Source organism: Daphnia magna, unplaced genomic scaffold, assembly GCF_020631705.1.
Source record: "Daphnia magna isolate NIES unplaced genomic scaffold, ASM2063170v1.1 Dm_contigs212, whole genome shotgun sequence".
Lineage (NCBI taxonomy): Eukaryota > Metazoa > Arthropoda > Branchiopoda > Diplostraca > Daphniidae > Daphnia > Daphnia magna.
Window position 1 is genome coordinate 1 of NW_025533180.1, and position 16,441 is coordinate 16,441.

A 16,441-nucleotide genomic window follows, 5' to 3' on the forward strand; every position below is an offset into this window, starting at 1 on the left:
CCAGTTAACAATAGTTTCTGTAAAAACTATTGCTTCATTTCAACGGTAATATATCTGGGGGAAAAGAAATGATTTGTTCCGTGATGTAAATGATTTTGTTCGATAGGCATGTTTTGACAACGGCAGTCGATCGTGGAGTCAGACGATACTTTTCTGTAGATAAGAGCAATTTAAAATCTCTGATTGTTTTTTGGCAGAATTCTTTGAAATTAAAGTGATAAATAGTGAAATCAGCGAACGTTTGAAACAAAATGTATCGCAGTATTCCAATTCTGATCAAAATATGTTCGTTTACCTATCGTGTTAAAAAAGATGAACCTTTATTGGATCCACACGATTGCAGCTGTTTGTTACCTTTTCTTTTTTGGATTAAATTGAAATGTAAGCATTAGAATATAGTGAATTACACTTGTTTCTTACTATATTCAGTACCCACCAAACGATTAGGTACACACCAGTTTTTTTAGTGCATTCTTATGTCGCTACGGGTCTCAGGAAAACTTAAATAACTTTTTACTGGTAAGGACAAATTTTTTTTTTTTTCCTCTATCAAAAGAGAATGTGCTCTAAAAAGTTATCTTAACATGAAAAATTATAGGAGTTACACTCAGGGCGCTAAAGTATCGTTCACATGATTAGGTACACCACTTTTCTCCCCCAAACGCCATGTTCTTACGGCGTTTCAAAATATAAATAAAATACTTCAAAACATCCTTAAATTAATTTTTTAATGCCGAACGATGCGTCTTTCTTTGCTCTATTAGAATATAGTGCATGTTTTGAATTATTTGAACTAAAAAATGCTTCCCTATACCCCAAAGTTGTTACACTCAAATGTTTTACAGAAAATTAAGATTTTTGCTTGCGCCACCAGGGGCACTGGGATCTATTTCTAGTGCTCAGATTTTTCTTTCTTTTAACACAGCTAGATTATTCAGTATTAAAAAAAGTTTTAAATTTAATTTATCATAAGAAGAATGAATTTAATCTGTTTTGATTGTTGCTGTAATGTATAACAACAACTAAAGAATGTCTGTGAATTTGTTGTTCCATACGGCAGCAATCAAACCGATTAAATCTCTTCTTATGATAAAAATCAATTATTTTATTTATTTTTTTTTTTTTTGACATCCTAAAGATACTCCTTTTGGTGCTTCAAATTCTTTGTCCTGTGGTTGTCCTGGCAGGACATCCTAAAGACATCTGTTTTAAGTCCTCGAACAGCCATGTCCTTAGGTAGTCCTAGCCGGACATCTCTAAGACCTCTTTTGGTAGAACCGGCCTGTGCGCGGTTCTATAACTGAATAGTTCTATAACCAAGCACCCGATCTTAGTGCCACCTATCGTCGGTTCTTTCATCCCTCAAACTTTGACGGTCTTAGAATGTAAGGGCATACAGCAGAGTGGTAATGCTGTTCGCTATAGATCTAGAGTCCCGTGTTCGAACTGCTGCTATGACCACTTTAAAGAATTTTTTAATATATGTGTAATATAGTCTATGGCTATGAATGGTGAGATACTAGTGTATCTTCATTGGTGGGGGACCATCCACAGAGGAAGTGGTTTGATGAACTAGAAGAACTGTTGTCATACCAGAAGGAAAGAGAAATTAGAGTTGGTAGAAGTACTGGAATGGAATATGGTGCTAGAAGATAAGAATGAATAGTGGAAGCTATTGTATTCTATTGTATTTGGTATCAATAACTTTACCGCCTATTATTATTGTATTTGGTATGAATAACTTTAACGCCTATTATTATTAGTTGGGTCATTGAAACGATGCCCAACATTGCCTTCAAAAAGATAAAACCCATTACAGTAATATTTTTTGCATGTTTAAAGGCAAAACCCGTTAATTCCCGCCATAGAAAATTTGATATAGTTCATAATACGGCCAACGATGGCGCTGAAACACGGCAAAGAAAAAATCGGTTCGATAACCGAGCCGGTTCCATAGCTAGGCGGTTCTATACTGGACTGGCACTGTATCTTATCTGATCTTATCTGATCTTCAGGGTAAAAATATTTAAAAAAGTATCTGATCGGTATTTTGGTAGATAGTATCTTCTATCTTTTTTTTTCAGCATTTATTTCGACTATCTGATCTGATCTTTAGGTTCGGTATTCTTTATTCGGTATCTGATCTTCAGGCCAAAAAAAAAGATCCGAAACCCTGGTGGGCAGAAAATATTAATAGTTTACTTTTTAAAGAGAGGTAGGGCGGTTTTTGCGCAAAATCATCATAAAGGGGGTTGGGAAATGTCAGTTCAGACACCTTTTTTTGCCCTAGGTATTAAATGTCTGTAGGAAAATTGTGTAGACTGTATTATCGGTAGACTCTCCTACCCCCGCCTCCCCCCACCGGCTAAGTAGAACAATTTCTGCATACGAAACAGAGTCTTTCCATTACTCGTTATTGTAATTATCGGGTCGGGTAATCAGGGTACATATCCGAGTTATTTTCTCATAAAATCCAGACACATTCTTAGAGAGTAGCTACCATCAGCGTTCATTTTACTATTGGAGGAGATAATTTCAATTGGCATCTTATTCCTTGAGGTGCGGCTAGGGCCACAGCCAAGAAACCGAGAACAATGATCTGACACAGCCAAGAAATAGTTTAATAATATAAATATTAGTAGAATTAAACGTCTTAATATGGATTAGCAATAACTTACGTATTTCATTTCAACGAGCTGGTGTATTTGAAACTTTTCTGTAGACAACAGAAAAATTGTGTGATTTTCCACCGTTCACCGTCTTTTATATCTTCAGTCGTACGACGGTGATTGGGCAACAGTGATTACATTCCGATGGGAACATTCTCTTCTTTGTAGCTGGAGGCAGGGCAACATATGCAAATTAGCGAAAGGAAGGCAGGTTAAAACTGAAATTCAACCTTCTTAATATCACACTCACTAACCCCCCAAAAAAAAAACCAAAAAAGGAAAGAAAGAGACCTTCAAAAAGAAATTTTGACATGAAATTCTTAACGTCTTGCTCTCATCCACACAGGTGAAGTGTGGATGAAAAGTTAGGCCGACAGAATAACTGCTAGTCACAGCAGCCTACAGGTAAGCTTATGTTGTTTTCTATACATATTGTAGGCCTACCTACTAGCGCTCTTGAAAAGACAAAAATGAAAGGATCGATCTTCAGAGTTGCACGTTAGATTACTGGAAACCTTTTATTACCATCATTGGGCATTATACGGTAGTACAACATCAAGCTTGGCTTTTCAAATCTAACGAATTTTAGCAATTGAAAACGTCAACGCCACCATCTTGCCATAACTGGCAGTGAGGGCCGAAAACAAAGCTCGAAATGGTATTACCTTAGCAACAAATTGGAAAATGCATAACTTAGCGTTCATGTTGACCAATAATCAACTTCAAAAAGATTGCCAGAAAATAAATAATTAGATGACAGGGCCATCAGTTGCCTTTTGCATTCAACTATCATGCCTGTCCACCAAAATGCGTATTCAAAAGCAATTCATACTGTAAGTTTTGGTGATAATTGCCTTATTGTTGAACAATGGTGGTTGACTTCAATTTTGTGTCAATTACCTAGCAGTAGCTGACCGGAACCCAAATTCAATATTAACTGTTTATTAGTAGCCTAACTTGCCTTTCCTCTCCCTTCCCCCTTTCTAAGCATCTCCCTTCTTTCTATGCGGTTATTTGTTTTGCTTGTTTGTTTGTTTTTTATTATCGGGACGAATCAGTGATAAAAAGGAATTAGTGATTAGTTTTTGGTCGACGATACTCAAAATTACAAATGTAAAAAAACTGTACAATTTGCATGAAGTTGATATGACCAAATCCGGACCAAATCAAAATAAAATAATAACAAATCATTTTTTTAAAAATCATGAAAAATTTTTATGCAAAAGCTGTTACATGATACAATAACCATGTAACAGATTTTGCGTGAAAATTTGTTACACAATTACTGAATCTAAAATACTTTATTTTATTTTTTTTTATTATTATTTTATTATTTCTTTTTTTTTGTATTCACGGTTGAGCGCCGTCGGAACTTCCCCCTAGGCCCTGCCCGTGCTCCTTTGGCCCGTAGACCGAGGCGGAAGTTAGTTCCTCATACCATGGAATAAAATGTACTTGCTAATGGGCGCAAAGTACAAGAAAAGAAATTGAGAGTGAAAACTAAAGTAAACTGGGAAAGTTCGGTTTGCTTCCCCAATTCTTAGCAGAAGAAAGCCCCCCCCCCCATTTACGTGAACCTTCGTAAGTCCTAATCGTTTCTACGTTACTACCCGTGGGTAGAAAATTTCGAAACTATCGGGAATGCAACCAGGATTCACATCAAATTTACTTGTTTAGCGGGGGTGGCAACTCCCCAAACCGACTTTCTTCCTACTCAAGTTTCACTTTTCTTTTTTGTTTTCCATTACCTTGCCTTACCTAGTCTCTCGTTTGGTTGGATCCTTACCCGTTTTCTTCTTGTAGGGTAGAGAGGGCCAGCTATTCTCTACGGGAGCGGTCCGCTCCCTATAGATGTAAAAGCTGTGCGGCGGTTTCAATAATGATTGGTCAGTGCAAAATTTTGCCACCAGGTGACAGGCGTAACCTTGTCGTTGACAGCTTATTTTGACTGTCGTCTGCTAATGTGTTGGGCAATTGTCTGTTTGCTTGAATTCGCCTTGGCAGTTAACGATAAAAATAGAAAGAAATATTTCAAAGGGGTCGAATTCTAAGTAGGCTGGCGCTTCCAGAGTGCGTGCTGTGACTACTCAGGTTATTCTTAAAACCTTGCACAAAATCTTGGTGATATTTTGTATATCTTCGAGCAAAAACTACAACATAGCCATTTGCGCAGCAATAGCAGTGGTCGGGTAAATGGGGTGGAAGCGATGCAAACCGGGTAATGGAACCGGTTTCTTCATTTTATCACCACGTGAAACCCGGTAGTGGGCCGCGGGCTCAAATATAGAGGAATCGCTAAAACCCACGGATCAATTCTTAAGAAAAGAAGCCCTACCTGCACAAATACCTACCCATCGGGAATGGGGTTGAGGTGTCACATGACTACAAACAAGACTAGTAAACCACAAATCACCTGCACGTTAGGACGTCGTTTTCGAAAACTTGTTGACCCGCAGGTATTAGTGAAAGGGATCACTTTGGTTTCTTATCATTATTTAGGTTTCTATCCAGTTAGTGACTGAATATCCAAAATCACAATACAAAAAATGGCTGGAATAGAAGAAGGTAAATTGTTGTCATCTTATAGGTATTGGTTTGTATTATTGTTGTACTTCGTTTCAGAGCAACATCATGTAAAATTTATTGAGGAAACTGGTACTTTTGGTAAAGAAAACACCATTAATATCCAGAAATTATCACAATGGAGTTTACAGGCTCACCTAGGATTTTTTAAAGCTGAACCATTCATATGAAATTTGCCTTTCACTAGACAACCCCATGACCAAGGACAACTCACGATGGCTTGCCAATGTAATTAGCAGTTTTTTTTTCTTTTTCTTTTTACATAGGTCCTCACTTGGTTTAGTCATTTTCTTGTTTTTTTCCTTGCCAAAAAAAGTGGTTGGTTTTGTTTCACAAATTTCAGTTGGCATTTCCCAAGAAGAGAACAAGTAATGTATTGAGAATATAAGGTATTTTTCTTTTGGAAATTCCCAGGATTCCACTTCAAAGACCTATAGTAGTGTCAAATGCTGTGAAAATGAAGACAGTAAAATCAATTTACACATAATTTTAAGGGCAGGAAAACCAAAGTTGATGAAAGAGCTTATCAAATTGACCTGTTCTACTGGATTCCAGTGTGCATCTTGAAATCACACTTTTGGCCAGAGTCTTAGGTAAGCATACTAACAGCATGTATAAATTTTGCACAATGTCAGAAAATTCATTCTTTAAAGTATCACAACTGAAACTGGTAAGATACGTACTATGGCTGATGTAATTTTCGGAAATCTTTAGGTAAGGGCCAAGGTACTCCCGATGCTCAAAGACGGGATCCACTGCATTGGGGCAGAGGTCGATGAAGAGGCTGAGGCCTCCGATTGGCAAGGTTTTGATTGAATTGAAGATTTTCCGTTTTCGTATTTAAAGTACCAGAATAAGATGTAAACGAACAGTATTTTATTTCTGTGTAGTGTGAATGCATGATTGCCGAAAAGAGAATTGAATTTACATATTATGTACAATATCCTTTTTAAAATACTGATCTTGTCCATTATCAATGCCTTCTAATTCATCTCCTATTGTAGAAGTGACGCGGTGCCTGAAAGATAATGGAAGTATGATGGAATAATGAGTGGCGTGGCTGTCAGATGGTTACAAATACGAAAGAGAATAGTAAAGAAGAAAACATCGACGAATTACGGCACCATTGGACCTATTTTTGTTCATCGCTTAGGATTAGATTTGCTTTTCGCGGGTAAAGCTGAAGTGGCTTTATTACTGCTGGCACTGACGACAGGCCCATTAATAGGATTGGATGTATCGAATTTCTGCTGCATGGTCTGTACATGGGACGCTGAAGAATTATGTTTTCCACTGGAAGCAACATTATTAGCCAGCTGGACTAGAAGTACTGACACTGGGGCTAGTTGATGTCGTTGCTTTGCTGGGAGCTCACGCTAGTCGTGGAGTTGTTATTCGCGGTAGAGCGAAAAGCCGAACCGGTAACAGAAGGCTTCGTCAGCTTAGGAACACTGCTTCCCGGCACCACTCTTGACAGGTGCCCCCGATTGCTTTGACGCGGCACTTAGCTTCGAGGTTTGGAAATTTTGATTTGGCCGTAGCATTGCCCAGTTGATGAACTCAGGTTTGACGACATTTGTCTCCTATCTGGTGACATGGGTCGTTTACTGGCAACAGTTCCGTTCGTAACAGGTGTTGGTTTTCCAACACCGTTTTGCCGGACCCGCGGGTCGATTGTTCAGTGACGCTGCTTGCAATTTGCGAAGATAATGGCGGTTGCCGACAGGCGGCTGCTGTGGCAAAGGAACGTGGCTATTCCGGGTAGTCGATTCTGCCGATGTCGTTACGGGAACCATTGGTTTACTTGCCGATGGCGTGGTTTTCTGTAAGTTCGCGCTATTAACAACAGCAGTGACGGGCTGGACAGACGCCGTTGTTTTCGTTGCCGAAACGGTGGTAACAGGTGAAGGAGCACTGCTAACAGAGCGAGAAGCGGCCGCATCAACGACAGAAGTAGCAGTACTTGTCGCAGCAGTTATCTTCCCAAATAGCGACCACGAGAACCCATTATTGATGAAAATGGTTTATAGCCTTCCGTTGGAGCTGTTGCTACAGGTGCCGTGGTTGGTTTTGCTGTCAAGGGTGCACTGCTGCTATTGGTAGGGTGAATCTTGAAAGGGCATTTTTTTGTAGAGGGAGCTGTTGTTGTTTTGGCTGCTGTAGTAGCAACGGGCTGCGAACATTCTGGAATAGTAGATGCTACTGATGCTTTATTTTTCTTAGTAACCGAGTATACGTCGTCTAAGTTCTTCTTCTTCAGTTCGCAAACAATTTCGGATAACAAGCCATCCGAGTTACTGGTCGTTGTGCTTACTCAGCTTCGTCGCGATCCGCTGATGACCCATCTCTGGGTAAATCCTCAATGCTGGCGTAAATCGCATCTTCCTCTGCCTGGGTTACCGCCGAACAGTCATCATAGGGATAGTCGTTTTCGACGATAGGACTGGTGGCGAATTTTGCGTTCGGTGGCTTGGGGGGGGGGAGGTTGGTCGAGTGAAGGGCATACTTAAAGGTCTCTTGGCTCTCATCGAACCGAATTGTGGTATGTTCGGCCGGTTGGTAACGCCGCGAAGACGCATACTTTCAGAACGCTCTACCACTGGCGCCAATTTGACATTACTAGTTTTGTCTGACTTTTCATTATCGTCGGCAAAGTGGACCTTGTTGGGCTTTGGCAGCCTTGGCAAAGTGCTACTGATTCCTAATTTAGAAGTTGGGGTAGTTGGAGACGAAACGACAGGAACAGCTGCTGGTGGCGGAGGTGACGGAGTGGAAGACGGCGGCGGTGCTGGAGCAGGTCGAACGGGAACAACTTTAGATGGCATTTCAATGGTACTTTGCAAGATTGGGTTCGATATCTCCAAGCCACGTAAACTCTACACGATTTATCTTTGTGGCTTTTATACTTTGATACTGCGGGGCAATGTGCTGCCTTCATTTTCAGAGACGCTGGCTGCATCCGGCATTGATTCCGGGTGGTTGACAGTTCGCTTGAGTAGGATTCGTTTTGAAAAGAGACGCAACTTTTTGTAAAGTTGATGAGCTGCTGGCTGGGCAGATCCAGCTGCTGCTGATGTCGGAACAGATTGAGAGGGGAACGGGTTCTGTCCAGTTAGGGCCTTTGACATTGCACGCGTTTGGAATTGACAGCGGACGACCCTTGGGAGGCAGTTCTGGTTTTCCCACCGTTATAACCAAAGAATCATTTGTCGAGACTGGAACTATCGTTTTTGAGATGACGATTTCTGTATGACCCAGTGTCGGAGTTGTGGATATTTGATTGCGGGGTGGAAGACTGACGGCTGGCTTTGGGGGTGGCGATGCGCTTGAAGCAACGGGAGCAGCAGGGGCTGGTCTGACGGGGACAGAGGAGGCAGCAGTTGCATTACTGCTCGAGACGGGCCCATTGGAGAAAAAGCTTGCGCGGGCGGCAACGACCCCGACCGATTTGTTTGTTTCGTTCTTCGGGACGCCACCGTTGATTACAGGTGCTGGATTGCGACTAGGGCATCCGCTGAATCCGCACTATCGAAACTATCAAAGCTGGAATCTGCATTCTCAGTAAGAGGCGAGAGAGTAACGCCAGGGTATTGGCCGGCAAGGTTTTGGGCAATAGAGCTGGGCGGCGCTCGTGAAACTGATGCAGTTGTAACAGAAGGAGTTGATCCATTGCCAATAATTCCGAGCTTGTTTGGGCGGATTGGCATTGGCCGGGAGATTTCAATCTTGACAGTGTTATTTCGGGTCGTGGGTTCGTCTGCAGGCAGTCGTCTACTTGACATCTTGTTCGTCCACCAACTAACTGGGCAAAACAATCGCCCTCGATATTGAATCCGTCTGGATGGCGAAGATGTCGTTGAACTGTTGGAGCTACTCGGCGGTTGGGTAAAATCGGGACTGCCACGTGTTCTGTAAAGCGGGATACGACAAAATAGGAAGACAAAAAGCGTAAGCACGTCACGGAAGCAATTTTCGAAGCACTGCCACATCGCTAACGTATGCACAAAAGCCGAATAAAATAAATGAATTCGTCAAAATGCGGGTATTCTAAACTTAATTCGTAACCTGCTATGATATATCCCTACAAAATAGAAAATAGTAAGCTAGTTTGGGGGTTTGGCTAAGCTTCAGTCTAGAAAACGGATCGCGATAAAGATAGAAGAGGAAGCACTTGAATATGAATGAAGAGCTAAGTCGATTGAATAGTGAAATTCGTAAAGAATATTGGCGATGAGCTTCATAAAATCAATTGAAAACCAGTTTTTGGTGGCATAGGCGGAGGCAATGGCGGCGGCAGCGGCGGGCGCCTTAGCTTCGGAGAACCTAGTAGTGGGGCACTCGGCTCATCGGAGGAGGCAGAAACTTCGGGATCCTGTACGGGGATTGGCGAATTAGGTGTGGCTTCCGCAGGTGTGATCAACAATTGGGGTAGCGAAGGGATCGTTTCAACTGGATCTGTCGCGACTCCCTCTAAACAGGGGTCAGCTTTAGGGACAGTTCCGTCCCTGCTGAAACTACGCATGAAATTTGGCAACTTTAAATGAACTCGATCTTTAACCCAATCCCGAAAGTCCCTTTTTGGTTCTCGTTTGGAGGAACTAGACTCGTTTGCCCGACGGGAAAGTTTTGGAGAACAGGAAGCGCTTCGAATTTCGGGCGAACTAATGGGGAAATGTCGACGTGCTCGGTGATGAGCCGTTCGGAGGCCACGCCAAAGGATTTCACCTTCATTTTGGGGGAAGATTGAACGGTTATAACTTCGAGATGTATGTCCTTCTTTTTCCTTTCTTTAACTTTCTTTTCTTTGGCACCATGCGACGGATCATCGGCATTCTGTAACTGCTCTTCTGCTCGTTTAGCGTAATTAATGTCTACGCAATTTTTTTCGATTGATATTATATCAACTGATTTGCGATTGGCTACCGATGCGGACGGTGTGCGAAATATCGGTTGCAAAGTTTTGGATATAAACCGGTTGCGGATGAATGTGCAGATTTTTTCCCGATGGAAGAAATGAATACGTACGGCAATGATAATTTTGGCCCGCCCATAATTTTGGCCCAAAGTTGTGTTCTTTGCTGTCGATCACGACAGCAGTACCAGCAACAGAATGCAAGCGCCATGATGGGAAAGATGCCAAGGAAGATGATAAACATGGCAACCACGAAACCATTTCGTACTGTATACAGAATTTCAGACGATTGGAAAAACCAAAAAACAAACAAAAAAAAAACATGTATTATTACTGTTATATCGGCAAATCAAGTTGTCACACTTACCATTAGGATCGGATGCTGGTCCTCCATCTTCACTGCCTCCAGCCCCAAAATGTTGACAATAGGGTGGATCAAACCCGACTTTGCAGTGGCATTTACCTAGGTTATTGCACTCGCCGTTTTGACCGCATTTTTGTGGGCATCCTGCTTTTATTATTGAAGAAACGGCAACACAGCGCTGATCAACGCACATCTGTTGGCAGACAAGTTGATGTGCTTAAAGGCTCTTTCTCAACACACGTATAGAAAACATACCTTATTATGCCCACATTTGGCGCCATTGGGGACTAGACCCGGATCGACGTCTTGTAGGCCCAGATCAACATTAGCTGTTCGACATGGAATGATTTTTCCTTCTACGTTGAAAAACGAATGAGATAAGACGGCCACGGATTCCATGCCGAACTCTAGCCTTTCATTCAGATGTGAGCAATGCAACAACCCACAGTGCGTGTTTCTTGATTAGGAGAAAAGGACAAAAGTCAGAACCCTCCGTAATAAAATCGCATCATTAAAAATAGGAATTTACTCGTCAAGGCATTTTGCAAAGGTGTCGTTGGCTTTGAGATAGCCGCAGTTGCCCGTTTTATTGCCATGCGTGTTTTGGTCGTAGCACTTGGCGTCGGAACCTTTGCCAGAAGGACCCCACAAAAGTCGACATTGATCCGAGTGGCTACGGCAGGATCCTTCGTAACAATAGGCCTTTTAGCAAGAAAAGAAAAGTTTAGAAATAAACAACTGGACGAGAATTTAAAAATTTACAGAAGGCATACTTTATCTTGACCGCAAGAGGTGCCATCCAACTTATGGAGATCCACTGGGCAATATTCACTTTTGCCTGTGCAAAATTCTGGGAGGTCGCATTCCTGCAAAGAAGATCGGCACGGGGAGCCTGCATTTTCATGCGGCACGTCTAAGAAAGAAACAATTACAACTCATAAAATAAATGCCTTTGTAAGAGGCAGCATAAACTTTACGTACCGCAGTGTCACAGCAATCACCGGTGGCACAGGTGGCGTTGACGTGTAACTTGCACGTATGGGCATTGCAGCAAGGATTGTCACACCGTCCTGGAAGGCCGCAATCGCATTCTTCACCGTCTTCAACAAACATATTGCCACATTCTGGACTTTTAAATAGGCTGCAAAAGAGAAACAAAAATTCAATGTCAATTTCATTCCCACGCATTATCTATTGAATAAAAGAACAACCTCACTGGTTTGTTGCGCAAACAATAATCCATTCCGTGTTCAAAGGCCAATGCCAGATTTTCCAAACTGCATGAGCTCCAATGAGTCGGACTGACCGCACTGAATTAGTTAAGTAACATTAATTTCTTAGTTTCATACAAACTATTCGGAAGGAAGAGAAACGGCCGTTAGAAAACAAACCTAGAAGATGCAGCCATGATGCACTTGTCATCTGGGCAATGGCACAAGGAATCGTTGTCATGCTCCATGCCAAAATTATGCCCCATCTCGTGCGCCACTGTTGTTGCAACGAGACCGACCGTTGGGCTGTGATCCATCGCTACTCCGCCAGAAAATTCATAGGTGCACATGGGGCCTTTGAGAGCTTTACCGACTACTCCCCCTTGAAACTGAACACCACTGCGAATATTAACAATTTTAAAAGAAATTGATGACGGAATCCTATGAAACTGCAAAAGTAAAAGGAGAAGCCTTTACGTAAGTAGTTGCGCATTATCGTTAGGATGCTCTTTCGATAACCGGACGCGGCGGTAGTGTAGAAAGTTGGTCAATGTCTCATCACCCTTAACGGAAATTTGAATTTCATCCTTTTTCTGACCAGACGACGATGCCGACCAGAGCAACAAAAATGTTGAGGGGCGCGTACAGCTGTAAGGATATATATATTAAAGCATCTGCTTTCAATTGACTTTGACAAGTTGAAATTACCGCGTTAACAATGTTGGCAATATCTTTGCATCGCCTAAAGACTCGGTTGAGATCTTTGTCCTGACTTTCATAGCTTTTATTGTCGACAACAAGAACTAGCTCGACGTAACGGGATCGGCTATTAGCTTTAAATGGGCCACTGGCTGCAGGAGTGCCTGAAGGCAAATCTGTTTGTCGCCTCACCTAAGAACCCATGTACCACATAAAAAAAAAATATATGTCCTGCGCTGATCTGCCTATAGTAATTTTTTACTTACCCTTGGATGGCTGTGACTAGAATGGGGCAAGGCGGAATGTGTTCCTACATATATTGATAGCGAAAAATTGACATTGAACATGCATATTTAGCGAGATTTTAACTGGAACTCACCGCAGGAAAAGTTGGCAGTCAGATCAGAGTGTTTCATCAAAAGGTGTTCGTCGTCCAGCGACGAACCACTCTGTGGTTCAACATAATGAAGTTCCTGGCCATCGAATATCACACCTCTGTGGTAAAAAAAACGAAGAAACACGAAACACGAAATCATGAATTTGAAATAATCCGAACTATTCAACCACAACAATCCTCAGTTTTCTACATCAACGTTAAAAAAAAAAAGCAGATGCCCATTCAACCGTCCTTCAGATTGACCTTAAGTCTTTCGATGGCGGACGAAAAAACGTAAACAAATAAGGGACTGTTTGTGCTGAAGCTTGTATCAACAGGCCGGAAATTGAGTTCGTAGACTATTTACCTTAATCCAGCACATGTCGACAGGGCCGCCCACGACTTAGGGACATGGCGAATTTGCCCTTGGTACTGGCACAGCTGGGCTTGTTTGGCCGTGCCATTTGACCGCTCGGTTATTTGCTCACCATCCTGATGGTACTTTTCAAAGTAGCCATCGGGCACCAGATCTCTGATGACGACGGAAAGACAAGAAGAATTAAATGAACAAATCTACATCTGAAACCACTTGCATAGTGGATACGTCCGGGAAAGCTGACCTATTTAATCGAAGGTCTAGTATATACGAATCATTATCCAAAGAATAGATGATTGACAAATCGTTGACGTGTCCGTTCTGAGTGAGAAAATGATATAAAGTTAGCGCTCGCAGAAAAAAGTGAAAGGAAGTTCAAATAATACGGCGCTTACCTCGCGGCGGGTGTGTTGCAGTTGTCGCTTTTCGCGGCCATGGTAGGCTGACGGCCGGAATGTGCGGTGACGTGCAAACTGGGACTCTGCTCGTCCTACAAAAGCCCCCAAAAGAGTAATTAATTGCAAATTCCATGCGACAACAACTGAAATGAATTGACATCCCCAAATAACAAAAACTTTAAACTGGAAAAGCTTAACTAAATGGTGGAGTTCATTAAAAGACACGCAGGCACGCACATGTAGACGTCCTCTAAACGACACACGACCGGAAACCACAATAGATAGTTGGTGTGGCTTGATGCTCTTTTATCTTTCGACAAATTTCGAACGAGTGCTGGCTGTCTCTTTCAGGAAGAAAAGAAACGAAGGGGAGAATATTCCGACCCACCATTATAATTTATTGAAAGGAAACGAGCCCTTGCTTTTCACTCACCACCGTCTTGAATTACGCAAACAAAAAGCTTACAATTTACCCTCAAGCTGTTCCCTTGCCCGCTCCTGAAGCTTAAGTTTCCTGAAACAATGTCTATTCTGTGCACGTTAAAGCTTTTGAGTTACCCGGCCTCTAACAGACTAGCAACAGTCTGAGGTGTCCACAAAGTGTCCTTGTCTAGCTGCTCACGAAGGCCTTGCAGACATAAACCGTGTGGCTGTGCGTGAGGAAATGAAGGAAGTACAGTATGTAATAGCTAAACGTCAAAACAATTCAAGAAAACCTCGAGTTTTACCTTCTTTTTATTTATTTATTTCATTTTTTTTTGGTACTAGACAGCGTCTAGCCTAATAACATACTATGGGAATAGAACAAATGAAACCTTCTAGTTACCTACCCCACTTCTCTATAATGGCCGGTAGCTATGAGCAGATGTTCGACCAAAAGAGGGATGAGCGAGTGTGGGGATGCTTCGTTTGCTAAAGTACATGTTTTTGTTGCGACGTAACTACTTTCAACTCTTCACGGGCACGCAGCAGATTAGATCTTTTAAAACCATAAAAATGACTTCCATACACGTCCTGCGTCTTTTCGTTCACCTCCCTTAGGTTTCGTCTAGTTTCGAAAGCGGAAGAGCCAGTTTGCCGGTTTTGACCCAAAAGATAATGTCATTACCCGAAGCAGCTGACACAGAGAATAACCAGAAAATGGAAAAAGAGGACCAACAAAAACAGTAAAAACAATAAAAAACAAACACGCACCGAAAAAAAGGGGGAAAAAAACAAAGAAAACAAAAACACACGATCAGAAAAGTTGTTATGAGAAAAACGAGTTTTGGGAACGTTCCATGAAGAACTGGAATTCGTTCCATTTCTTAGTGTATCAGTGTTCATTTTGTTCCAATGAGGGCAAAGAACTTGCTTGGCGCAGTGCCCAATCGCCTGAAATTGCCCGTCACGGACGTGCCTCCGTCCCTCGCCCTCCCTTTTTTTTTTTTTTTTTTGAAATCCCGTACTGCACAGCTTTTGTGATGTTCCTGTTGTTGATTTTCTAACTTCCTTCTCTGCCGACTCCTACGCACAACTCATTGTGTCCCACTCCAAGAAGAGATGCAAACTGCATGCCTGCCATCTCATATTAAGGTAAAAATAAATAGTGAAAAAAAAAGCTGACGTTTGAATTTTGGGCAATGTATGCACCGAAGCATGAAACACAAGACGGGAGGAATCATCAGCGGGAGGTCTTAAGCCCAAAAATGATGACCTCAAGGAGCGCCATTTACTCGTCATAGCTTAAAACGCAATGTCGTTCCTGGGAATTACAAAAGATCCCTTTGGCTGTGGCAGAAATAGACAATTTTGCAACTATGACTTTCCACCTTGGGCACACACACAAAAAAAGATGGCCTTTGAAATCAATACCACCGGTGCCGTCTGAAAAGGGTGTCGACGGCGAAACGAAATGGAAGGCTAGCGTCGTGCTATGAAATTCACTCGCAAGGCAGTTGCGTCCTCCGGCAACAATTATGTTTGAATGACCAGGCAAGGCGATTGCGGAACCCCTTCAAGGTGTTGTGTGTGTGTGACTTTTGTATTATGACTCACTGCTCGTGACTTTGAGGGACTTCAACGAGCAATAACAATGAGTTCAACCGCTGCCGAATGCCCGAAATGCAACGAAACACGATTTTTCGAATAATAGGCAAACGGTACGCGAAAGGGGGAAGGGAGGGCACCGGCGACGGACGGTAAACTAAATATTTCCCGGATTGGAAGAATCCCGAAGAAAAACAACGGCTAGGCCATCGCCCTTCGTCGCCCCAAACGAATGAATGTCAGATGGCATGAGCCATTATTGTTTTAGGGAAATTGATGAGAAATTGATGTCAAGAGCAAACTGTGATCCTTGAACGATTATGTATGGCACTCACCCAAATTTGGAAGGAATTGAGAAGAACTAATACACAATTGACAAGTTGCAAGGCAGAGGAGAGTTACACACACCCATCGTATCGCCATATTTACTTCACTACTAACTAAAATTTTCCGCTGCGTTGCCGCACTCGTGAAAACAATCCCGTTGGCACATCGCCTATCCCTCCCTCTTTGGGCGGTCCCCATTCAACTCGAACAGGCCCATAGGAAATGAAGACTGTTGAAGCGACAAGCGCTTGCGACATTTTTTATGTTGGCAATCAGTTTCACTTAATTCCATCTATCATAAACAATACCTTAAACATTTGTAAAACATTTGTAAAATGTTTAAGGTATGTAAAATGCTCCGACAGCCAATACATTTTTTTTTTTAGTTTTTTAAATAATTAAATCAGTTTTGACCCATCCTGTACTATGCTTTGTAAACACAATTAAAAAAGCCTGATTGCGTATTGCAAAGCTGAATTAATTGTTTAAGGTCCAGGA

At 42.1% G+C, this 16,441-nt stretch overlaps 1 protein-coding gene and 1 long non-coding RNA gene across 3 annotated transcripts; one reads left to right on the forward strand and one right to left on the reverse strand.

Moving 5' to 3' along the window:
- Window positions 1-5,108: 5,108 nt before the first annotated feature.
- Window positions 5,109-5,981, forward strand: LOC123467643. Of its 2 annotated transcripts, XR_006641820.1 has the most exons (4): window positions 5,109-5,234; window positions 5,292-5,480; window positions 5,667-5,845; window positions 5,967-5,981. It is a non-coding gene; the product is annotated as an uncharacterized LOC123467643 (long non-coding RNA). The 2 variants fall into 2 exon arrangements; XR_006641821.1 differs by lacking the exon at window positions 5,967-5,981 and having other exon boundaries at window positions 5,667-5,949.
- Window positions 5,982-8,328: 2,347 nt separating this feature from the next.
- On the reverse strand, window positions 8,329-16,418 carry LOC123467648 (disintegrin and metalloproteinase domain-containing protein 28-like). The gene is given in 19 exon segments (XM_045167507.1): window positions 8,329-9,161; window positions 10,278-10,431; window positions 10,532-10,721; window positions 10,784-10,985; window positions 11,058-11,230; window positions 11,302-11,426; window positions 11,429-11,441; window positions 11,510-11,669; window positions 11,740-11,838; window positions 11,920-12,138; window positions 12,217-12,329; window positions 12,331-12,387; window positions 12,448-12,630; window positions 12,705-12,748; window positions 12,818-12,933; window positions 13,182-13,346; window positions 13,435-13,511; window positions 13,586-13,680; window positions 15,952-16,418. Coding segments are annotated over 19 exon segments (2,802 nt in total). The 5' UTR covers window positions 16,142-16,418; the 3' UTR covers window positions 8,329-8,734.
- Between the last annotated feature and the right edge of the window lie 23 nt (window positions 16,419-16,441).